At 41.4% G+C, this 25,230-nt stretch overlaps 1 protein-coding gene across 1 annotated transcript; it reads right to left on the bottom strand.

The window, feature by feature from the left end:
• Window positions 1-1,155: 1,155 nt before the first annotated feature.
• GPR137B (G protein-coupled receptor 137B) lies at window positions 1,156-24,776 on the bottom strand. The gene is made up of 7 exons (XM_053382584.1): window positions 24,216-24,776; window positions 14,078-14,127; window positions 9,706-9,928; window positions 6,365-6,512; window positions 4,744-4,868; window positions 2,752-2,876; window positions 1,156-1,790 (listed from the first exon to the last, which is right to left on the bottom strand). Exons 1-7 carry the CDS (start codon window positions 24,585-24,587, stop codon window positions 1,694-1,696), a joined length of 1,140 nt encoding a protein of 379 aa, XP_053238559.1. The 5' UTR covers window positions 24,588-24,776; the 3' UTR covers window positions 1,156-1,693.
• Window positions 24,777-25,230: the final 454 nt, after the last annotated feature.

Here is a 25,230-nt window from a genome sequence, read left to right as displayed (position 1 = left end):
TTTGGTTCTGGTCCTATTGTGGGGCCCCATGTGACTGAAATCAGAACTTGACAGTCCTACTGGGCTAAAGCATGTCTTTCAATTTGTGGGTATAGTTCCCGACTCTGTGCCTGAAGCAAAATGAATTCTGCAAAAAGAGCAAATTTGTATAATTTAGATCATAAGAATCATCTTTCCTTGGTGCAGCTTCCTTTGTATGTGAGGATAGGGTAACTATAACCTTGATATTCTTATTTATAGCGGGGCAAAAGCAGGCTCCTATATTGTACTTATTGAGCTTAGTCAACCAAGCCATTTTCACCCACTCGCTTCATTTTTTTCAGTTGCTGTGGTATACAGGCTACCTATTTGGTCTGCATTCTACTCACTAGATCAAATGAGTAATACTTGAAGTAGATATTAATGAAGGAAGTGGTAACATTTTCTTTAAGACTGCATCCTGCTAGGAACAATAATTCCCTTGTTAATACATCTGTTTACTCGTTTACAAAACGTTCTCCCAAATGAGGGACAAAGATTACCCCACCCCATTTGCCCTCTCTTCTCAAAAATGGGCCTTGCACTTTTCATATGCTGTCTAAAAGTGTCATTGTACAGATATACAATGTAGTTTGCGCCAATATACCTGCAACTTTGAAGAGAAAATGTAAATGAAGCCTGGATTACCAATAAAAGGCAAAGAACTGAATTTGGCACCTGATCTTTAGATGATCACTTGGTGTTCAGCTGACTCATGAAAAATATTGGCAGAGCCATGGCTAGTAATTGGAAATGACAAACACAAGTAATAATTAATGTTGGACAGATATCTTATTCTGGTAAAAAATGGACTCTGGACTATATACAGTGATAAATACTAATAAAACTTTTGGTTTTCTATTAAGACTTGGACAGTGTTTATTCTTAAGCTTACATACAGATCTGTTGTTTGCTTATATCAAATGATGAACTCCTATCAAATGCTGAGCTCATAGGTATCGTGGAAGCTTTTTATTTTATGTCTATTCTTTCCTCATGGTAGGATCCCAAGAAACTGAATATAAAATTAGCAGTTTCTCATTAATCACAATTGGTAATACTTACTTGTCATCCATTCCATACATGCATCAAGTAATATTAGACTTTTTATAATGAACGTTTTGTTGGAACTAGGAGTATTTTTAAAATGTTTTTATATCAACATTGCCAAAATAGTTTGTATGATGGTCACAACTCATCATCATAATCATCCATCATCATATCCTACTGAATACATTACAAAATGAGACACAAAACTATTTCTGTACATATAAACAGTGACAATATAAGAAAAGGGCTATAAATTTATAGCAGTAGTTTTCCAACATAAAAATAGATAATACAGAATACAAATATTTTCTCTTAGGCTGCAGTCTTGTAATAACACCTCTGTATTTTGTCTTCATTATAAAAGGAGACACAGTGACTTCAGTAGGAGTGCTCCTATGTATAAATAAAGTACGTGTGCAAATCTTTGCAAGATCACATCCTAAGCAAGGCATATTGGAATGAAAATATAACTATGGTAAACCTGTATGGTTTAACTAAGTAAACCTATAGCTTGTTTTTACTCCTATGTTTTTCCACGGGCCATGTTATGCCCCTGTAACTTGTGCCTTTTGACTGATGTTGATTTTTTAAAATCAACATTGGTTTGGTGCTACATAGGGCTTGGTCATTCTATGTCTGTTGTATAATCCTGCTGCACGGATCCAATGTGAGGTATAAAGCTGTTGGTTTGATGTCCCCAGTCATAGTAATCGGGGGAGAAACTAGAAAACAAAATTAAAGAGAAATTAACATGGTAAAATATAGGCGATAAAACAATACTTCAGGTCATGTGTTCCTGTGAAGTTCTAAGCAGGCACTAGACAGTCTTTGGTTTGAGGAATTGTGCAGACATGTTTGCTGCAATCCTGTGGTTCCTGGAATGAATTCCTGCTGCAGCTGGAAAGGAATTCGCTAGAGGGGCATAGGATCACACAAGAACATAACACTGTGGCTTGGCTTAAATTTTATACTTAGCTGTTAATCCAGGTCATCAAGAGTTCTATGCTGACAATCCCCAATTGTACTGGAAACTAAATCTGAGTACAACTTTCATTTACACACAACATATTTTGATGAGACACATTAATAAAGATTCCAACAATAACTTCTCTGCATGTTTGTGGCATTTATAACCTGTTTAGCTGGTTGTCTTCCCAGCTTTGTGTAGAATAATGAATTGTAGGAAGTAATTCCTGTTCTTCTGGTGTCTCCCAGTCCTGTACAATCTAATAATGCGGGACATTGGGAATGAAACTCAAATTTCCATGGAGTATACAGAAAGAGGTTGGAATCACACATAAACCTGAGTGATAGAAGCTAGGCGTCACAGAAGCGTGGCAGAATACTGTAAAGAATAAATTGTTATTGTGGCAAAATACTGGGCATAATACAGGCAAGTAGAACATTTGAAATCAAAAGGTCCCCCTTGAAATTAATGGGTGTTGTACAATTGTGTTTCTCTGCTGACAGAAGGCTCTTTAAAGTAGCCTAGGCTAATTACTCCTTCCCTCTGTAAGCCCTTGTGCCCCTCCACTCTGCTCTAGGAGGACCCTAGGAGGGACTGCAGGAGAAAGGGGGAAATTCTGAAAATTACCTCTGGTCCAGTCACAGAAGCTACCAAAGCTAGAATTCTGCCACAACTGGGCACAATTCCCTTTGGCTCTGTTCATCAGTTTGCCTCACCTGCCATGTATACTGTGCGGTGATATACTCCATGCCAGATCATCATCACTGTCGTATCTACGAGGATTGTCAAAGAAATAAGATCTTGGACTGAACGCATGAGTTGGTACTATCCCTGGGTTTGTCTAGGGATGAAAGAGAAGTTATTTTGCATTGCACCCATTTCCCGTTGCCGAGTTTTGTGATTTGGCATCTGTCTTTAAAGAGAAATGCAGAGAATTCTAATCACCTTTCTCCTATCCTGTCTCACATTCTGTGCACTCATTTACATGCTGGCCTTCTGCTAAATGTTTCTGAATATAGCCCCTGTTCCTTCTCCTTTTGCTTGGAGGGAAATGATGGGAGCAAACAGGAACAGACAATATAAAGTTAAGTCTTGCAAAGTTTTCAAAGCATAATGAGAGTATCATTAGTAAGCAAATGATCTGGCTTATCTGTTCTAATTTACACTCTGATTTAACAAGGCACCTATTCTCCATTGAGACATACCCAAATTATCTCGTCTTTTGTTATCTGATTTGACATTGAATCTTTGCAATTTCTTTTTGAACTCTAATGTCCCAAACTAAATACAGGGGCCCAAATTAATAGAATCAGAGAATTGTAGGGTTGGAAGAGACCACAAGAGTCATCTAGTCCAACCACCTGAAATGCAGGAATTTTTTGCTCTATGTTGCACAATCCCAAGATTAACAGTTGCATGCTGTACCAACTGAACTATCTTCTAGTCAACAGCTATTATTAGGTTGCTCACAATACCAGTATGGTCATTAAAAAAAAAAACATACTAAAATGGCCACAGAATTATATTTGCTCATTGTTATCATGAAGAAACTGGCTTAGCTTGGCATTATTTTGTCATCTTAGATTTGAGAGGAAACCATTTTTCACCCAGTGTCTCTCATTGTGAAACGTATAGTGTCATGAGAGAAAAAATAATTAAATTATGAGGATCTTCTTTAAATAAGATATAAAGTAATACAAACTTAGTCAAAGGAGTCTCTATTGCAATTTAAACTGTCATTTAATTCCCTGTTAACAAAGCTCTGCTATGTACTTATATAAACTTCCAGTCACATATATAGTACAGTGTATTACTATTTTTTTTTGGCTATTACTCCCCTCTAGTGGCTAATTTCCAGAATATCCAATTCCAAAATCCATATTTGGGAGATACTGTGGTTGGCCCAAAAAGTATCACAAAACAGTACACAAGCTTTAGAATTCTCCATAATGCTTCATCAGGCTCAATGATAAACAAAGCAAGGGGTGCATCTTGTAAGAGCCTTAGGGTGGGAGGAGGTAGCCGGCATTCTAATATGGTTATGCAGGCTAATCTTTAGGATTTGAATTGAAGATGAGAAATTGATTTTTTTTCCAATTTTATCTTTATTTTTAAAGAACCTTTGATTTTAAAAACAAATGTTTTTGTGTATTTCCCTAATTTTCCAGCCTGGGGAAATACCAAAAAAGTAAAAAAGGCTACATCAGTTACATACAAAGATTTTGGAACACAAATATGCAAAACAAGAATCTGGTTTTAATAAAGTGAAGCTCTATACACTGATCTGTCCCCTCTCCTTTGTAACATTTTGCAAACTTCTGCTTTAAATGTAACTTTAAAAAGATGAATTCTTTAATGATTTCATAGTGAGTCACAATAAATTGAGAATGAGGCAAGCAAATCCTTCCTTATCATAAATATTTGCAATCCAGATATTTTGAGCCAACAACCCTGTGCCACCTTCCCCCAAAGCTGAGAGCCCCTAACATCAGGAAATAATTGCTTTTAATGACTCTAGAGCAGAATGGGCTGACCGGAAGAATAATTATGCAAAAACAAAGGGTGGTGTCTGTATTGATCAATAAATGTGTGCACTCAGATTTTAGAAGGGACATGTGACATTGCTAGGACAGGAGAGGCATTTCCTTTTAAAAAAACAGAATATCAAGAAGTGGGCATATGTTGAATGCGGGGAAAATATAACTTACTAGGTCTTTTGTAGGGTTTCGGACACGGAAGAAGAACACCACTAAGGATGTGGGCAGAAGTTCCCATACAAACAGGATTACTCCAAATACAACATATCCAGCATCACCCAACTGACATTTCAAATCTGCCTGTTGCAAAATTAAAGTTAAATATGTATGAGATGTACAACTAAATTCAGCATTTGCTAGCAACCCCACAACCTCCATCTATTGCAGAATGCATAAGGAAAACATTTCTGCATGCAGAAATGCAACTCTTTCACCATTCTCCGTGAAAATCAACTGGATAAAATACATCTCTGGGCATCAGAGATGGCCTAGATGCATCTACAATTTTCTTGGCCCAAATAAACAAAGAACCAGCATCTATGCAGGCAGGCAGGCAGGTTTCAGAGGGATTTTCTGACCAGCAGATCCCACTAGTCAGGATGCCATGACCAGTGGGCACTTTAAACATGCTGAACTAAGTAGATGGACTCTTCCACAAGCTGTTTTGGGGATGTACTTATAACATGAGAGACACAGTGTGCAATTTTGGCCTAGTTCTTAGTCACGCTGGAAGGGTTATACCCATGAGTCACTCGTGGATAAACTGACCTGGTTCTGGATTTCTCGGAATGAATCACAATTGGGCTAAACTACATGTGAGACTAAATGTGTCACTTGAAAGCATGCCAGTTGTTTTGTTAAAAAAAAAATGTGCAAGGGGCAGACAAGTGCAGCTCTTCCTTTTCTGCCTATGAGCCAAATGAACCTTGCACCATGCTGCTGCTGCTGCTACTTGGTTGGGCATCCTGTGATGATTTAATTACAAGAGTAGCTCCAGTGAAATCTGTAAAATCCAAAGCCCAATTAGACTTAAGACTTGCTGGCAGATAGAGCTTCTTATAGCCTAAAAGGAATGCTTTCTTAAGGCTTTTCCATGGGTTATTTTTTTATGAAGTCATCATGCCCAAACCAGGCAGATGCACATGGTAGGTTTCCTCAAGAAGAAGAAGAAGAAGAAGAAGAGTTTGGATTTGATATCCCACTTTATCACTACCCTAAGGAGTCTCAAAGCGGCTAACATTCTCCTTTCCCTTCTTCCCCCACAACAAACACTCTGTGAGGTGAGTGGGGCTGAGAGACTTCAGAGAAGTGTGACTGGGCCAAGGTCACCCAGCAGCTGCATGTGGAGGAGCGGGGAAGCGAACCTGGTTCACCAGATTACGAGTCCACCACTCTTAACCACTACACCACACTGGCTCTCAAGATAAGTTCATTATTTTTCTGCAGGACAAAGTGGTTATACTGCCTTACTCTCCTCCTTATATCACATTCCTGGACAACAAAATGCATATAAATGAGTCCTACATATAAATGGCTCTCCAGCTAAGCTTCTGTAGCCTCTTTTTTTTAAGGCTACAAAACTTTGATATCTAAAAGCTTACATATAGTCCTGCACAAAAATTTCTTACCTTGCAGACCGAGCACAGCCTGACGTGAGAAGAACCCTTTGTGGCAAATTATTATTAATTGCAATGCATGTCGGATAAATGGGTGGAGGGGGTTGTTCCTTTTATGCAGTCAAATATCAGTGCAAGAATGATTTTAATCTTGATATCACAGGAAAGTACTGTACTTGCCTGATCAGATACATTGTACCAGTCGTAATCAAAAGAATTCTTGTTTTGAGAAAACGATAAAATGAACAGGTTGTAACAGGCTCTTGATGTATAAAGTAGTATAACAATCACTCCTACAGTAGTTAACTGGCATACGGATGAACCCTAAAGGAGAGATTAATACACACATCTTAGTATACTTGAATTTGGGCTTGGAAAGTGAGCACTGAAATGCCATGTTTCTAGTAGAATAGCATAGCTGGACATCAAGTTACTTAGGACCATCCCAGATGATGTTTTGTTTAAATCTACAACTTCTTTTAGTACTGTCAGATGAATAGTGCTCATACTTACCCACATTCTGCAGCTGAGTTCTCATAATTCAGTGCCATACTATGCATTGTTATTAAGTAAGAAGTCCTATCATGTTCAGTGGAATTCAGTCCCAAAAAGTGTGCACAGGATCACAGCCTCTCTTATAGACCAACTTTTGTTGTTTGTTTATATGTTGGGTTGGATCTAAGATGATATATCTTTCTAGTATTTGAGATTTTATTCCCATCTAGTCTAATTTCCAAGATTTAAGCACATTTAAGCTGTCTGTCTGAACCAAGAACATTTAAATAAGCACATGACACTTTGCTGATCCAAGGGCTTGTGGCATTATTAAAGGAACTGAAATCAGGAAAAAGGATCACAAAAGCTGTGATGGGACAGTTTACACACAGCAGACGACACTTAAAAGAGGAAATCATTGCTATGTACATATTTGCATCAGAGATAAAACATTGTTGCTATGGTAGTCTGGGAGGAACAAGCTGAAATAAAACTTCCCATCCTATTACAACCAAGTCTAAAAATGGAACTATATAGCTGGCGTTTTCAGTATGGTATTTCCCCAAATTAACCAGCTGAGACAGAGCAGTTTTATGTGGCCTTTTACACTGCAGTTTTTCTAACCTAATAAACACCATGCTTCCTAAGATCTTATATAGATTTGGATTTGAGTCCTCGTTCAGCTCATGAAGCTCTCTGGAGAGCCATGGCCCAGACATGCACAGCCTTACCTACCTCACTCACAATGTTGTTGGGAAGGGTGTAGCCCTCACCCATGAACCCAGCCCTAAGCCCCATGGAGGAAAGGTGTATGTGTCAGTCCCTGTGCAGCCAGTTCATTGATTTCTGTAGATTTCTGTGTCATGAAAGAAGGAATAAAACCAAACAGAAATCCTGCAAAAAAAGGATCATTGCTCTGTTGTGCTTCTGCTGAATATCCAAAATATCACTTTCCAAATTGCATGTGTGCAAGAGCGAACACTGTATATTCCAAATATCCGACAGATTTACCACTTGTGGTGTTATGACCCCAAATTCCTGATTTGTTACTTTTTGTGCTGAAATGCATTGATGTGATACCAGGCCATTTGAGTATGGTGGTGGATTATTTCAACCAGCTGCAGTGCCACTCTGAATTATTTATACAGGAGTGCTGACACATAATATGTATGCAAAACAGAATCCAATAAAGCAGAGAACCTATTTAAATGTGGCAGTAATTGTTTAAAGAAAAGATATTGTAACATCACTAAACAGGGATTTCTTATCCTTAACTACCCAGCCATAACTCAGTCAGGCTAAGGCATGAGTAGGCAAACTAAGGCCTGGGACCCGGATCCGGCCCAATCGCCTTCTAAATCTGGCTTGCGGACGGTCGGAGAATCAGCGTGTTTTTACATGAGTAGAATGTGTCCTTTTATTTAAAATGCATCTCTGGGTTATTTGTGGGGCCTGCCTGGTGTTTTTACATGAGTAGAATGTGTACTTTTATTTAAAATGCATATCTGGGTTATTTGTGGGGCATAGGAATTCGTTCACCCCCCCAAAAAAATATAGTCCAGCCCCCCACAAGGTCTGAGGGACAGTGGACCAGGCCCCTGCTGAAAAAGTTTGCTGACCCCTGGGCTAAGGTTTTTGGAAGAGGAAATTAACTATGTGTGAATCTGTTTTTCACTTTGATTATTCATATTTTTTTTCTTTTCCAATTATATCCTGCCTTTCTTCCATCATGGAACCCAAGATACTCTCCTGATCAGGCACTTAACATACCCAAACTTGTTTAGCTTCTACAAGGTGCAGGCCTTGTGTACCTCAAAACATGTCCTGGGACTGTACTATTTGTCCTTATAGAAACAGGCACAAGCAATGAGAGGGGGGAATGGAAATGTGCATTGGAAAAGAGTGTGCTGTGCCCAAGTCACCACAGGGTGGTTTCATGAGGTAATTCATTTTCACAGACAAGCCCCACCCTTATTTCCCAGAAGTCACAGCAAAGCAGTAACATCTATGCTGAAGATTTGCAATCCAGTGCACACTTTCCTAGGAAAAAAATCGATAGTACTTATTCCTGAAGAAAAATGTATAGGATTGCACAGTAGCAAATCAATCCTAGCAAGCAATGTTTACTTAGAAGGAAGCCCCACTGTGTTCAGTTGGCGTTATTAAAGGGAGACTAAGCACATTAAATAATTATATAAAATTCTTTAAAATAACCAAATTACCATAGGAAACTAAATCGGCATGAAGGACTAGCACCAACACAGAACAAGAAGTCAGCCTGTGGCATTTGTCTGGCAGAGCAAGAGACATTTTTCTAAAAGTTCCCAAATATGAGTCTTGGTGGGTCTTGATCAGGAAGGAAAGCAGGTATGCTCATCAGACTATTAAATACCCATGGGATGGAAGGCCGACATCTGAATAAAAAGAGACAAGTGGGAACACTGAAAGAAGAGAGGGGAAATGAAGAGAAGGAAGGGAGACAGCCGCCCATAACCTTTGCTACGGCAATGAACTGAGAAGAATTATATTATGAATTTTGTTTTTCTGAATCCCTATCACTTTCCCCAACTAATGGGGGAAAGGGCAAGAATTGAGGTAAAAACATAAGCACTCAAGGACAATGTCGTTTCTGAGCCTAATTCCGCTGTTGCAAAAGGGAAAGCAAGTAGCCTTCTTCTACCATTAGGCAATGTGGGGAGTGGCATCAGAGAGAAGTAAGGCCCCCTGCATTCAATGGCACTTACTCCCTGGTATGTGTGCAAAGGACTGCAGCCTAAAGCTAATAAAATGAACATAAATTCATATTGACTTAATAGAAAAAACAGTGGGTTTTTCTCTCATGAGTCACATACTGTGGGGACAGAACTAGAGATACTTCCTTGGGGAAAACCATGTCTGTTTGAAGTGATATGATACTGCTTTAAATGTATGGGGCCTTGTTCTTCAACGTATGCCACTCACTTTTCCTCACAAAGATACAATTCCCCCAGAAGTTGTACAAATGTCTGAAGTTGTACTTTACCTTGGATTCCAAGTAAATATTTGCTAAGGACATCTTGGAAATCTTGTAGAGACAAACGGAGAGCGAGATGGCACATAGCACAAACAATGAGTCGTTTATAGCAACCCGGATCAATACAATGATCTTCCTTTCTGAATTCTCTATTCTCACAAGTATGGCACACGTTAGATTCACCAGGAGGAAAAGTAGACTGACAACAAATGACACGAGGTAAAGAGGCAACCTAAATGGGGAGAAGGAAACCATTGCTTTTTAAATGATTACCTTTCTAGCAAGTGTTAATAAAATGCACAGGGTTATCCAAGAATATATACCCTCCACTACAATTTCTAGAGGAGTAGCCGTGTTAGTCTGTCGCACATAAGCAATTAAGAGTTTTATGGCACCTAACAAATGTCCTTTTATAGGATTGGGGTGGTGGTGGTGGTGGTATAGATGGCATCTGGGACAGGGTCTCCTCAGTGGTGGTTGCTCATTTATACAATGCTGTCCCTTGTAAGGTGAGAAAGATGCATCTCTCTCATTGACTTTCAGAGGTTTGTTTGTTGTTTGTTTGTTTGTTTGTTTGTTTAGTATACCACCCTATACTGAATGTATACTTAAATACATTCCTGTTTACCCAGGCATGATAGCTGAGTAAAACTGGCCATAGCAAGCTTGAAATTTGTAACTGGGAGGTATGTTCTAAATGATTTTACATTTTTAGATGGTTTTTTTTTTAATTGTATTTTAGTTTAAATGCATAGTTTTAACTTTTTGATGTTTGCTGCCCCTGGTTTTTTGAGAGGGGCAGGACAGACATAATAATAAATAATATTTGGGTCCTCACCAAGCCTGTGGTTCTCTATCTGTAAGATGGGATTCTGTAGAAGTGGTCAAACCGGTTTCTTTGTTAATGGCCACAGGCAAGTCTGTTAAGCATCTTTTTGCCCGACTAAAAAGAGTTGGCCAAATACAGGTATGCTGCCATAGAAATGACTAGGTAATGATGTTTCCAAAAGTAGGGAACAGGCCTTCCACCCTCACTTGGCAGGTGGCGATATCATCCTGGGTGTAGTCGAAGGGTAGGCCAGGAGCCAGTCTGTTCTGGTCACCTTTGGAGCTGGAAACACACAGAGACTTCACTGTTTGAAGGTCTGTTGGAGAGTTAAGGCTGTGAGCTCTCCCATCTTATGCTCAGTGTAAATAAAAGAAATGATAGTCTCCAATGATCTTCATTCCAAGGAAACCCAACTCAAAGGATGATCTGCACCCTTGAAATCTCTCTCCACTCAGAGATTGGGCTGTACATAACATAACATAACATAACAGTGTAAATGGCAAGCTTTTGCAGACTACAGTCTACTTCATCAGATGCATGAAATTTTATCCCGAGTTATAGGAATACTGCATAGGCTTAGTGGAATGGGGATTGTAAACATTGAGGTCAGAAGGAAATTAAATGCAGAAAGTACAGGTGGTGATAGTTATGTTCTTAACAGCTACCAGTGACAAAGCAATTGTTAAAAACACAGACACCCTGGCATTGGTGAACTAATTAATTCATGCTGTGTGATTTTCTTTTTTAAAAGCCTTTGAACAGATTCAGGCCACAAGTGATAGCAATGAATCTTTTGGTAGATTCATTGTAATTCAATGGTTTCATGACGTAATCCTCCTTTGAAGCTCCTTTTTTCAACAATTAATTTCCTTCTGATCTTACAATCTGTAACTCTCCTCTTCTCCACCCCCCACGTATACCCCTGTAACTCAAGATAAAACTTGTCATGTCTGATGAAGGGAACTGGAGACCTGAAAGCTATGCCATAAATAAATTTGCTAGGTGCTATGAAACTCTTCATTGTCTCTTCATGACAAAATAGTTCCTTAGCTTAAGGCACACACCATACCTTTGAAGCACAAATAATTCTGGGCACTGTAGCTTACCCCTCACAGAGTTACAATTCTCAGCAACCCTTAACAAGCTACAATACTCAGAATTATTTGAGGAGGAAAATGTGCTTTAAAGGTTTGAATACAACTTGACTTAATACATTTTGCTGCCTGAGGCAAAGGAGAAGATTGCCCACCCCCCGCCAAAACACACAATTCCATGTACAGAAGCCAACCAAAGTAGCAGTGGAATCCCACTGCAACGCTGGTGATGGGACCAAGTTCTCCATTTCACTTGAGGACAGCAGTGTAGCAGTACAGGCCACACAGCACACAGGACTCTTGTGTTCAACATCTCACTGTCATTCGCCCACCAGGTGCCTGCTGCAAATGCTGCCGTGTGTGCAGTACATGATCAGCCATTATTAAAGTTTCTGCACAATGACGTTTGGTAAAGTAGTAGTATTTAGCAACTGACATTATTGCCATTTATAAATGTCACTTGATCACCACAGATTCAAATTACCCACAGAAAACCAAAGGAAGTTACCTTGAAGGCAATCCAGTGCAACACCCTACAGAACCAGTGTGGTGTAGTGGTTATAGCAGTGCCAAATTTAGGGTGTTGTACGCAGTTTCCCTGCACAGGGTGCTGAGCCAAGGGGGCACATGGTTGTAGTAGTAGTAATTATTATTATTATTATTAGGGTAGCTACAGTACTCAAAGTAATTATTGTGAAAATAATATATATTTGGAGCGGGGCGCACCAAATTCTGACCTCACTCAGGGTGCCATATTACCAAAGTCTACCCCTGGTTAGTGTGTTGGACTGGGACCCAGGAGACCAGGGTTCAAAGCTCCACTCAGCCATGAAGCTCATGAATCGCAAGCCTATCACTCACTCTCAGCCGTACCTACCTCACAGGGTTGCTGTGAAGATAAATTTGGTGGTGGGGAGACCTACCTATGCCACCTTGCACTCATCAGAAGGTGAGATATAGAAATAAAAACAGCAATCTGTTTTAAATGTACTAAAAAAGTGGCATCCTTTGCTGAAACTGATCCCAAACAGACTGCAGCATTTGTACTTCGGAAAGTAAGTAGTTAAATGGTTGCACAGTAACCACAGCCTGTGAACTTGTTCCATGGAAATCTGATTAAGCATCGCACACTTTCAAAACTCTGGTAGGGAGAGGCAGAGTACAAAATGTGTTTGTGAACACATCCAAACAATATGCTTAAGCCATGAATTAAAAACACTCCTGTCAAATACAGAAACGGAAGGTTTTCTTACTTTACCATGTTTGCTCAGAGAAACAGAACCACAGTTGCCTCTCATGAAGGAAAGTCTAGGCAACCTCTACCCGTGGATATTTTCAAGTTGGAAAACACTTTACACCTTTCATGTTTCATACCTATGTAACATATGTTTAACAAATGGTGATAAATGCACACATATCTATTTTGCTACATGCATGCACTGTAGTCCAACAACAAATGAAGGGCTACAGATACCCTACCCCACCTCCAAGGGGGTTGTGCACTTGGAGAGGTAAACTTGGAGGACATTAACTGCAGCTTCAATGCAAGCAACTTCTTGGTTCCCTCCTGTCTTTCTTGAGTCTTAATAACTGCATATGACCAGGTGTTATGTGTAACAGCTCTCCCCAGGCTCTCAGCTTCTACTAGGATCCTCCCTAATGAATCCTGGCACAGGGTGAGAAAACTGGCATGACATGGAAAAGCAAGACATCCTGATTCTGAGGCAAGGCTCGTGGTAGCCTAAAAATTCCTTATGTGGGCATTTCAGGGCCTTCAAGACTTAACTCCAGTCCTCTCATGTTCATTGCTGTTCCTTGCACATACTATGCATAAAGAAAACCCCAACACTTATTTCAAAGCACGGTAGGCTAAAGTGTTACCTGCTGCGTTGCAGGATCCCTTCGGGAGAAGAGAAGACTAAGAAACAGACCCTACACAATTCAGGAGTGGAGACCCTAAGATGGTGGGATGGCGTCTTGCACACCTTCTTCCAGTAACTCCTGCACTTAAGCTGGTGCCAAACGTATTGCTCTGCTTTCCTTTGGACCACATCAGTGAGGCCAATATGGAGGTCTTGTCATCTGGGCAAAATAGGACCTCCATACACACTGCCCAGGCTTGTGCTACTTTGGTGCGACTAACACAGCAAAAACAGTGCAGGAGATAGCAATTACAAGTTACCATTCTCTGGAGCCACAACAGGCACTGTGATTCTCTAGTGGTTTAACTTCATTCCCAGAGGTGCACTCCATGGTCTCTCGAGACAGATGAATGCCAACAATAAACAGACTAAAGTGTGCCTCAGAATCACTAAAACTCTCACGAAAATGTTGCAGTGTAATTATTACTTCTTTCAGTAGGTGAATACAGTTCCTATGGAGATGTATTACAATATGGCCCAGCCAGCAATGAATGGTTGTTTTTTCTTTTATTCATTACAGGAAAGGTGTTTCTTACCTGTATTTAAGTAGTTCTGGTGAGTATTTTGATTTAGCTTTGAAAATCACCTGTAATAAAAATGAAAGTGCATATTATACTTACACAATTGAAGGTTCAAATATTGTGAGCACTCTCTTGTCCCTTTAATACAGATGGGCCCTTGCTGAGCAGGCTTGGCTTATTCATTGAAGTTTGCTGGGCTGTGGGACTGAGAACACTGTCGTTTAATGTGGATACTAAGCTTTCTGTATCTCCATTGTCTATATCATGCTCTCCAAATCACTGCTTTCCCACACTTTCCAGTCCCTTTGTCTGGATTTTCCAATACCTGAGATCCTCCAAAAAGGAGAACAAAGAGCAGAATGTCATATGGACAACAAAGAATTAATGGAAGCACATGAAGCTTACTTGACACATTAAATGGATGAGCCCTATGTCACATCCCAAGTAAGTTGATTTCCCATTGCTCAGCTGCTTTTACAGAACATAGGTATTTCCTGATGAGCAATTTCAGCGTGCTTGGCTGAAACCCAATTGCTTATTGTCCTTTTTCTAGGCTGTTTTACACATAAAAGTAGAAAAAGCAAGTGCCTGTTATATATTCAGCATGTGCCCACTTTTGCACTGTAACAAGTGAAATGACTAAACATCCTTCTTGTTAACTTTGTGTGAACTGCAGAAATGAAGAAGCAACTGAGATCACTGTGGTTCCCCTCAGTCTGCGTCTCCACCCCAGGTGGACACATGGTAGAAAAGAGTGGAGTCAGGGTTAAAGTAGGTAGATACTAAATACTTAACAGCAGGAGTAGCCAATGTGGTATCCATCAGGCAATAGTTAGGAGTGATGGGGACAGGAGTCAAACAACTGTATTGGAACTATATAGTACGTATATATCCTCTTCTATTGTCATGTGTGAACATCCCTAAGGAGCCCTAGTAGAAAAACACTTAATATAAACCAGGGCTGGGGAACCTCCAGATGTTGTTGGATCCCATCTCCCATCAGTCCCAGCCACCATAGTCCAATGATCAGAGATTATGGGAGCTGCAGTCCAGCAGACGGGTTCCCTTCCGCTGTTCGAAATAGAAGCCTTTAACAGTGCAGTTCTATGCAAGTCAGAAGCAAGTCCCAGCTTATTCACTGGGGCTTACTCCCTAGAAAGTGTGTTTAAAGACCTGGATGCATAAAGACCTGAGAACTGGCACATTCCCCATTTTTTTCTGATCTAAATATATTCTGTGCCACTTCCTCTTAACCTTTTCCACATGCTTCATACTTGCTAATATGTTCCAAACTTGTTACTCATATTCATCACTATCCTCTAATTCATCTCCATTTTCATCCTTGTAAAAATGTGGTGCTCACAGCTAATCTCAATAGTCCAAGCCTAAGCACACCTGTAAAAAGAGCGTGGCTCTCCAATGTTAAACTGGGAGGCAGGAAGTAGAATAAGCAAACACTTGGAAAAAGTACACATGTCTTCTCTTGCACTCATATGGTGATGTAAACACCAAACAATGGGCATTGATACTTATAATTGCCCTATCTTGTGTAGATACACAATATGCTATTTGCTTAGGCTCCAAAACATAAAGGGTATCTTTCCCCTATTTTATCCCTGTGAGGCAGGCCAGGCTGAGAAACAGTGGGTGGCCCATGGCTACCCCAGGATGGTGCAAGCCTGATGTGAAAGACAAGATGGTGGTTCCTCTATTCCACATATAAAAGCTGACCAGACTGACAGCTGAATCTGATTTTAAAACACTGGTGACAGGATAGCACCCTCCACCATATCCTAGGGCAGCAAACTAGCCTTCAGTTTCTTTGTAGCAAAATGAAAAGCAGGGTTTGCAAACCCATAAAGTAGCTTAAATATGGCTGGCACAAACAATCAAATTGCTTAAAGTTGTAAAGATTTTCAGCTCCATCTGGTAGATTACTTCTTAACAACGAGTCTTTTCAGCATCAAATACCAGTATGTGTTGGCCATGGTATAAACATGTGTTAGGAATACTTACAGAAAGATTTTTCCTGAACCGATTTGCATTCTTATTTCTTGTTTCTAGGCATGTCTTTGAAATACCTTTGCTAACTTCTCTTTGAGGATAAGCATTGAAAAGTCAAAGATGTGATTACCCTGATGGAATCACCATAATTCCAAGTGTTGCAAACACAACTGATAAGAATACACAGATTGCTTGTTTACTTTATTCAACGTTATTTTCTTTCCCCCTGTGAAGATCACTGAACTAATCAGGATGTGGAAACAACACTTCACATACCTATGTCACAAGAACACAAGTGACAATAAAATGAAAGTGATCAGTGAATGTAAACATGTGCAAGGAAAGGTGTATACAATACAGAATTACAAAACACAAGTTCAACAAACTGTGGCCACTGTATATCCAAATAATACAGATAGTAATTGACAAGATATCCAGGATTGTATCTTGTTTCATATTCCTTCCGAAATGAATTGGAGAATTATTCATGGGTGGGAATCATTAATCCCCTTATAGCTTCAATCTTTTCTTTCAAAAGGGTGTTTTGATACACAAGACTTAACATAAATGATGTATAATCTGAATGTAAAAACTACATAGACCAGAATGTTCATTTACATTACAAATGCCTCTCTTCCACTCTTGCTTCTGCATTGACATTCCAATGGTATTTGCATGTGAGGGAGCTACAGAGGCTATTCATACTTCATATATGAAAGCACCCTTTGTGCTGAGTAACGGCCACATTCCATATTAACTATGTGTAAAACACAGCCTGACAGCAGATACATTTTGAGAGCCAAGAGGAAAAGCCACACATGACAAGAGAAATCTCAGGAGCACTAAAGGTAAAGGGACCCCTGACCGTTAGGTCCAGTCGCGGACGACTCTGGGGTTGCGGCTCTCATCTCACTTTACTGGCCGAGGAAGCCGGCGTACAGCTTCCGGATAATGTGGCCAGCATGACTAAGCCACTTCTGTCGAACCAGAGCAGCGCACGGAAACGCCATTTACCTTCCCGCTGGAGCGGTACCTATTTATCTACTTGCACTTGACGTGCTTTCGAAATGCTAGGTGGGCAGGAGCAGGGACTGAACAACGGGAGCTCATCCCGTTGTGGGGATTCGAACCGCTGACCTTCTAATCGCGTCCCTGGCCTCAGGATCACTAGCCAAGCTGAAAGAGATTAAACGCTGAGCAGGAAACAAAAACCATTCACTTCGAAATCAGCAGCCTTTAGGACACTGCTCCAGTTAGGGTACCCTTTATTGCATATCTAAGACCCAATAAAATGTACACTGGGTGCACAGGAAGAATGTAACTCAAGCTTTATTGCATACACCTGGCGTTGCATTTAAACTGGGCTCTGACCCATTAGCATGGCAACATAGGACCTGCCTACACTACAGAGCCCTCTGGTGCATGCGTAGTGGGTGAGGAGGATCAGATTAAAATGAATTGCCTGGCATGTGCTGTACCACGTGGGCAAGTTCCTCCTCTCCAGGTTTATATTTAAATCGGGCCTAGTTGTGGCAATTCTGGATATCACAAAGATAGGTTAACACACACACACACACACACTTCTCTCTCTCTCTCATCTCTCCATGCGTAAGACAGACAGACAGACAATTTCCTTAGGCTAGTAGACCAAAACAAAGCCATGGGGGGATGAGTCAAATGGCCTCCATATGCCCCATACTGAAAAACTGAAAATAACAAGTGTCTTTGCTCCTTCATCTTAGACTATTTAAGGATAAAATCCTTAGACTGGTTATGCAATTTTGTTCTTAATTAGAAAGATGTATTATGCAGTGAATCTCACCCAGTGGATCAAGATAACTGTTCCTTTGAGAATAAATCCTGTGTTTTGTATGGGAGTGACTTGCTGAAGCACTCTGACTCAGAGTGGAAAGGCATATTACGCAGCAAAAATGGAGTTCCATTCCATTTGTAAACCTAATATGGGGGTGAAACAGGGAATCTACAGGAGAGAAGTGGCAGGCAGGAGTGAGTGTTCATCTCTTCCAGCTTTTCTCTCTCGCCCCCCCCAAACACCCCCCAAGCTTTTAACCCAGTCCAATGGCTCCAAAACTATAAATATAATTATTTGGGGAGGGGGAGTCATGGAGGCTGGGGTTGCAAGGAAAAATGAGAAGGACAGAAAGTTCCAAACCCTCCCTACCAACAAAGACACATATTTGGAAAACATCTGGTTCCATCCTGAAAAGTTTGCAAGAAGAGACTCTGAAGGATTTGCACTAGAGCCGTGTTTCCCAGCTTGTGGATCCACAAGTAAAGTAAAACCAAAATAATTATTACTTTAATCCTTAACTGGTATGATGAATTCCTCTTACAACTTTTTGTTTTGTTGGCATATTACTGTTGCATGCCACCCTGATCTCTGAGGAGTGCAAGATTCCAAGGGTTCGAGGCAGGGTCTGTGTTTCCTTTTGGAAATGAGGCACAGTGGAGACTGTGGTGTCTTTATAGAATCATAGAGTTGGAAGGGACCAGGAGGGTCATCTAGTCTAACCCCCTGCAATGATGGAATGTTAGCTAGATCATACATAACAGGTGTACATTCCACCTCTGCTTTAAAACCTCCAGGGAAGGAGAGCCCACCACCTCTCATGGGAGCACATCCAATTCCTCCTGCTGCACCCCTTCTTCCCCCTTGCCTTCAGCTATTGACTGCTTGCAGTCCTGCCCATCCACACTCTGGATCTCTTTGGCCACCCCTTCCATCTGTGTGCTCCTGGGTCACTTTCAACCCCATGTAGAGTCTCATCTGGCAGGGCCCTCACCTCGCATGGAGTCACACTTTCCTTTCCACAGAGCCTTCTCACCCACTCTGCTTGCCACTGCCCCATCCTGGTCTCGCTGCTGGATAATTTGCTCAAGCTGCTGGCTCTGCTGCTCCACCTGTTGCTAGATTTGCTGCCAGAGCATCAACCTGAACAGCTCCAGGAATGCTGCTGTTCCTCCATCCATCCTGACTCAAGACACACCTCGCTCACTGGCCCTCCTCCAGAAAACACGTATCCTGACTTTTGACACCAGTGTTGCACGCCACCCCAACCTCTGAATGTTGCGAGATTCCAGGGGCTCCTAGCACTTACTATACAACCTGAGCATATGATGGAGGGGTCCACAGCATCAACACCCAAAAAGGCTATTATTTCTCCCATAGCTGCAGCCTTGGATTGCAGCAGAAATCAGGCATGCCTCTCTTTCTCTGCTTGCTTCTGGTTCACATCACTGCTAACTCTCAACTCTGGCTTTTGTCCTTCCCACTATCTGTGATTGTTAGGAGAGCCTTAGTCCTCTCACAGGGTTTCCTGTTAAACTACCCTGGGAACTGTTGCTCTGCAAGGGACACAGGGGTCTCGTAATAACTCTCAATGCCCTTAACAAACGGCACACTTACGTAATCATATGTGTTCAGAATGATTTTTTTATAGCTTGTGAAGCAATATCCTTTAATCAGATGGTTGTTATTCTTACATTCCCGTAAGCACAACAGTGAATAACTATGTAAGCACTATAAACATTCTAACAAATTCCACATTAATAGGGATTTATGGTAAAATTCTTCTTGGATGGCTTAAGTAATGGTTATGAAATCGGCAAACTTTAAAATGCACAAAACGAATGGCTGCCAAAAACCTACGGTCCAAAATTCATGTGATAATAAATCTATGGCTAATCATACCAAGTAAATTTGGACTAGTGGGCTGCTGTACCAAAAAGGTAAAGGTAAGGGACTTCTGATAGTTAAGTCCAGTCGCAGACGACTCTGGGGTTGCGGCGCTCATCTCGATTTACAGGCCAAGGGAGCTGACATTTGACTGCTCCGCATACAGTTTTTCTGGGTCAAGTGGCCAGCATGACTAAGCTGCTTCTGGCACAAAGGAACACCGAAACCAGAGCAGCACACGGAAACACCGTTTATCTTCCCAAAGGAGTGGTACCTATTAATCTACTTGCACTTTTGGGTGTGCTTTCGAACTGCTAGGTTGGCAGGAGCTGGGACCGAGCAACGGGAGCTCACCCCGTTGTGGGGATTTGAACAGCCGACCTTCTGATTGGCAAGCCCAAGAGGCTCAGTGATTTAGACCACAGCACTACCTGCGTACTAAAGGAGCTCATAATTACAACCCCCATAACAGAGCCACACCCACAAGAGAGCCCCAAAATGCAGGCAAGTATGCCAATCCATTTGTTTTATTGCAATGTCTCAAAGAGCAGAAATACCCATTGGATTAGAATCCTATGAACATGAAAAGCCCTGTTGGATCACACCAAACATGTAATTTGTCCAGCATCCTTTTTTCACAGTGGCCAAAAAGATGCCTCTGGAAGCCTTGAGCACAACAATACTAGCCCCACCTATGATTTCCCAGCGCCTGATATTGGGAGGCATACTGTTCCAACATACCATAGAAGATCATATGTAACTTTTCTGGCTAGTAGCTGCTGGCATCCTTAACCCTCCATGAAATCGTCTAAACACTTGAAAAAATCATCCCAGAAGGTGCCCACTATTACGACTTGTGGCATCAAATTCCATAGTTGGACTTTGGCTGGAGAGACCTTGGTTCAAGTCCATAAAGTTAACCAGGTAACCTTGGGCCAGTCACTGTTTGAACCCAGCCCAGCTATCCAAGCAATTATGTGACAGACCAGACCTGTCCTCCATTTCCCCAAGTTTACAATGCTGGCAAATACTGATAAAACAGATGGCACCATCTCTCCTACTTTGAAAAAAGCACCAAAAAGTGGAGGAGGTTTCAGCTCCTCTGCTTGCGGTTGCTGTTAGCATGCTACTAACATGCCAACCTGGTGCCCTCCACATGCTGTGGACATTTGCCATCACCCCCAGCCAGCCTTGATGGGAGTTGTAGCCCAAAACAACTGGCGGGCTGGCAAAATCTGTACTATGAGGTCCAAGATAGCCTCTTGTTTTGCCAATGCTTTGTACATGTTAGTTTACTGGCATAATTTCAACCGATTACCTTAATGTATTTCTCCTGCTCAGCTATCCTAATTAATATTATGGGCTTTCTCTTTACAACAGGTCCAACTACAAACTTATATTTTTTTGCTAGTATTCAGTAACTTTCCTTCACACCCAAGAGGCTTGGTTTTATGCATGGTGAGGCATAACCAATCTGAAGCCTTTCTTATTTTTATTTGGGTGAAAGTTGCCTCTGGACAGAGTGATCTCTTCTCCTCCCTTTCCACACTTGCCCTTGCTTGTCTTCTGTGACAACGTAGATGTGATTTTAACAGGGCACCCTTTGACAACATGCTGAATTACAAGCCAAACTTGCCACCTCCTGTATAGAATCTGAAGCATCCACTCAAATAGGGTATTGTTTCCTCAGAATCAACCCCTATTGTATTTAGTGGAGATTACTTTCAACTAAGTGTGTGCACAGGATTGCAGGATTGTGTGTGATTTATTATCATGAATCTTGCAATTCTTTTATGTAGTTCTCCTTCAAAGGTTGACCTATTTTCTCAACTCTTATTTTATTAGTATTATTGGGGGCTTTTCTGTACAAGCAAAATCTGCCACAAATTTATTGTTATGATATTGAGGTGCAAAGCTGTAGGCTAGACTCCTCAGATTCCTGCATCTAGCAAGTGTTAAAAGCTAATCAAACAGACTAAATTCTGGAGATAGCAAAGCTAGCTTCCTGGTGAGCTGATGGGAGATTAAGGGGTTCAGACAGCAAACGGGTGGGAGCCCCTCCCTCAACAGGCAAACGCAGAGTTATGGTAGAGTGTTGCAGAAGAAAAGCAACAAGCTGGAGAAAGAGCCATGCCTGATTTCTGCTGGAATCCAAGGCTGCGGTTATGGCAGAAACAATGCCCTTTCAGGGCATTGATCCTATGAACCTCTCCATCATAGGCTCAGGTTGTATATATGTGTTATATACCACAGTCACTACTGTGCTTCATTCCTAAAGGAAACACAGACCCTTGATAAGTGCCTGGAACCCCTGGAAACTCGCACTGCTCAGAGTTTGGGGTGGTGTGCAACAGTATTTTAGCTTTTATGTGCTACTTCTTTCAAGTTCATCAGTATAATATCTCATCTGCATTTAACAAAAGACTTGCTGCCTTATTCTGTTTTTCAAAAATGTAATTTTATGTTACTTATAATCTGCTTTGGAAGGATTTGCACGCTGGAAGGAAGTATTTAAATAACTGCAATTAAAAAAAAAAATAATGTTACATTATATTACAGTGGTACCTCGGGTTAAGTACTTAATTCGTTCAGGAGGTCTGTACTTAACCTGAAACTGTTCTTAACCTGAAGCACCACTTTAGCTAATGGGGACTCCCGCTGCTGCCGCGCCACCGGAGAACGATTTCTGTTCTCATCCTGAAGCAAAGTTCTTAACCTGAAGCACTATTTCTGGGTTAGCGGAGTGTGTAACCTGAAGTACCACTGTATACATAACATATAATGTTTTGATCCTATGCACATATGTTGGAAATAAGCGCCACTGAAGTCAGTGGGGTTTTGTTCCAAGCGAGCATGTAAAGGAACACTGCACAAGCCATTCAGTGAGTTCCTGTATACCTGAAGAAGTCAGGTCCAGCACCAAGGGCCTTCTGGTGGTTCCCTCATTGCGAGAAGTGAGGTTACAGGGAACCAGGCATAGGGCCATCTCGGTAGTGGCGCCCACCCTGTGGAACGCCTCCCATCAGATGTCAAGGAAATAAGCAGCTATCCTATTTTTAAAAGACATCTGAAGGCAGCCCTGTTTAGGGAAGTTTTTAATATTTAATACTGTATTGTGTTTAACCCTTGATTGGGAGCCACCCAGAGTGGCTGGGGAAACTCAGCCAGATGGGCGGGGTATAATAAATAAATAAATAAATAAATAAATAAATAAATAATATCCCAAATGAGTTGAGATTTCAAAGCCTGTAGAAACTTTGCATTGTATGGCATTTTTAATAAAATATTGCAACTGCTCTGCCCAGCTTCTTTAAAAGGCTGATAATTTTATATTTCCTGCTTGTGTTTGTATACAAAGAAAAAAGAAAAAAGGAAAGTAAAATATTGTTTAGTACTAAATATTTGGTGCAAATGATCAAATTGCTCAATGGTATTAAGTAATAATGCTTAGCATTAGTGCATTTCAAGTATTTAAAGCTCACTTCACATGCATTTCTTTCACTAGCCCTAAACAACAGTCCTGCAAAATAGGCCAGAAGGTGAACTGAGGTTGAGAAAACAGTGAGAGGTTTGCCTAAGGCCATCTAGCAAGTTCCTGGCTGAGGTAAAAAAGAGCAGGCTCATTGCTTCCATTCTTAACCCTTGCGCCACACCAGTTCTCTGAAAGAATTTTCCTGCACATACTTTTGCATAAGTTTTCACTTGACAGGACTGAAATCAAAACAGAAATAACTCTTGCAATCAGTATAAATGGCCAGAAAGATTTGGATCTCTTGATAGCTAGCTTTGTTAATACTAACCCATCTCTAGGGCAGTGAGACCACAGAGCTGAGATCCAGACGCTTTGCTGAACAGACAACATGTGTGAGTTGCAAAACCTTACTTTGTTTTGTTGGTAAAAATCAGATGACCTGCTTAGTTTGATGAGGAAGCAGTTTCCCTCCCTCCTTTTTCGTTTCCTTATCAGTATCTATTTGAGGATCGGCTTAAGCATTTCATGTTGGGTTTTTAAAGTATCCCCCACATATCCAATACAAGGACAACTTCTACTGACTACTACAAGTGTGCAACAAAGGTTTGTGTAAAAGTAACATGGCTCTCGGTGTATGAAAAAGCATGACAAGTTGAACTATAGTTTATACTAACCGAACAAGGATGTCTTATGGTATTTCATTCAATGCTAAGCTCCTAGGCATGAGGAATGCTATCTTTGCTTCTCCCCCTCCCTGAGATTCAGAGACAACAGAGAAACACTCTTTTTGTGCTCTGGTGGGATTCGACTACCTTTTACTCAGAGTAGGCCCACTTAAATTAATAACTTAGCCATGTCCATCCATTTCAAAGCTAAGACTTTCTGAATGATTTCTGCATGTACAACTTAGCTGAATGCCACCAACAAAACAACAACAAAAACACAATCCTGGCACAATCCAGACATGGCCATTTCCTTACCTGAGTGAAGTAAAGATTCATCAGTGTCAGTGTAAAAAACTGGAGGCACACCGGGAAGCAGTACAGCAGCCAGAAGGCGAAAGGGCTGAGAGAATTGGCCGTGACAAAGTCTCTGAAGTAAAAGGAAAAGAGCACCGTCCGAAGCGACGCCCAGAGCAAGCAGAGGAACAGAAAGACCGTCTGGTAGCTGAGCCTCTTGTGCCGGTAGTGAAGGACCAGCCAGAGCTGGATGTAGATGAAGATGAAGAGGAGGGAATAAAAGACCGTGTAGGCAATGGTCAGCCCCAGCTTCACATAGGGAGGCACCGCGGGGCTCAGAGTGGAGGGGAAGGTGTCGTTGCCCAGGGAGCTCCTCCACTCGAGGGCCTCCATCCCCGGCTAACTTGGCCTCCTGCTTCGGCTGCCTCCTCCTCCCTCTCCTCTCATCTTCCTACAGCAGAGGAACTCCGAGCAAGAAAACAAGCCGCACTTCCTCTTTGGCGGCTCACCGAGGGCTTGCAGCACATGATCGCAATCCGGAGTGATTCATGAGGACTGCCTCTGTCAGCATTTGACAAGCAGCCACTCAGAAAAGCCGATCTCGGCGTGCCCTCAATTGAAACCGCCTCCTGCCCATTCGCCGGTGTTCCGCCCGGAGTTGCTCTTTAAACGACGCTATCTCTTTAAATAAAGAACAAATGCTTAAAACAAACTGGGCTCTAAATTTTGGTTTGTGCAATTCCCCGCTCCCCTCCCTAGTTGTTTTTTTGTACTGAAGGTACAGGCATCTGTGTTGTGTTGTCTTGTCTGGTTTGGCCCAAGCTAAGTTAGGGAAAGCTGGGAGTTTTAGCATCCTTGTGTATGGCAAAAAGCAGTGTTTCTGGGGTGGGTGCCTTCTAGTTTCGTCAACAGAATCTGATTCTTATGGCAGCTGCCTGGATGATCATACTCCCCTTGTGACCAACTTGGTTGCAGTTGCTGGCCATGACAACTGGAAGTTATGAAAATGCATTCCAATATATTCAGTATACATATA

Source organism: Podarcis raffonei, chromosome 3, assembly GCF_027172205.1.
Source record: "Podarcis raffonei isolate rPodRaf1 chromosome 3, rPodRaf1.pri, whole genome shotgun sequence".
In the NCBI taxonomy this organism is placed as follows: domain Eukaryota; kingdom Metazoa; phylum Chordata; class Lepidosauria; order Squamata; family Lacertidae; genus Podarcis; species Podarcis raffonei.
The sequence above is the reverse complement of the archived record's forward strand: the minus strand, read 5'-3'. Positions and strand labels throughout refer to the sequence as shown.

Coding starts and splice junctions, on each gene's coding strand:
- GPR137B (XM_053382584.1), bottom strand. CDS start 24,587: ATGGAGGCCCTCGAGTGGAGGAGCTCCCTGGGCAACGACACCTTCCCC. Junction 9,929..14,077: donor CCAGAACTACTTAAATACAG/GTAAGAAACACC, acceptor CTCCCCATTTAG/GTTGCCTCTTTACCTCGTGT. Junction 4,869..6,364: donor CAATGTATCTGATCAGGCAA/GTACAGTACTTT, acceptor TGCAACAGGCAG/ATTTGAAATGTCAGTTGGGT.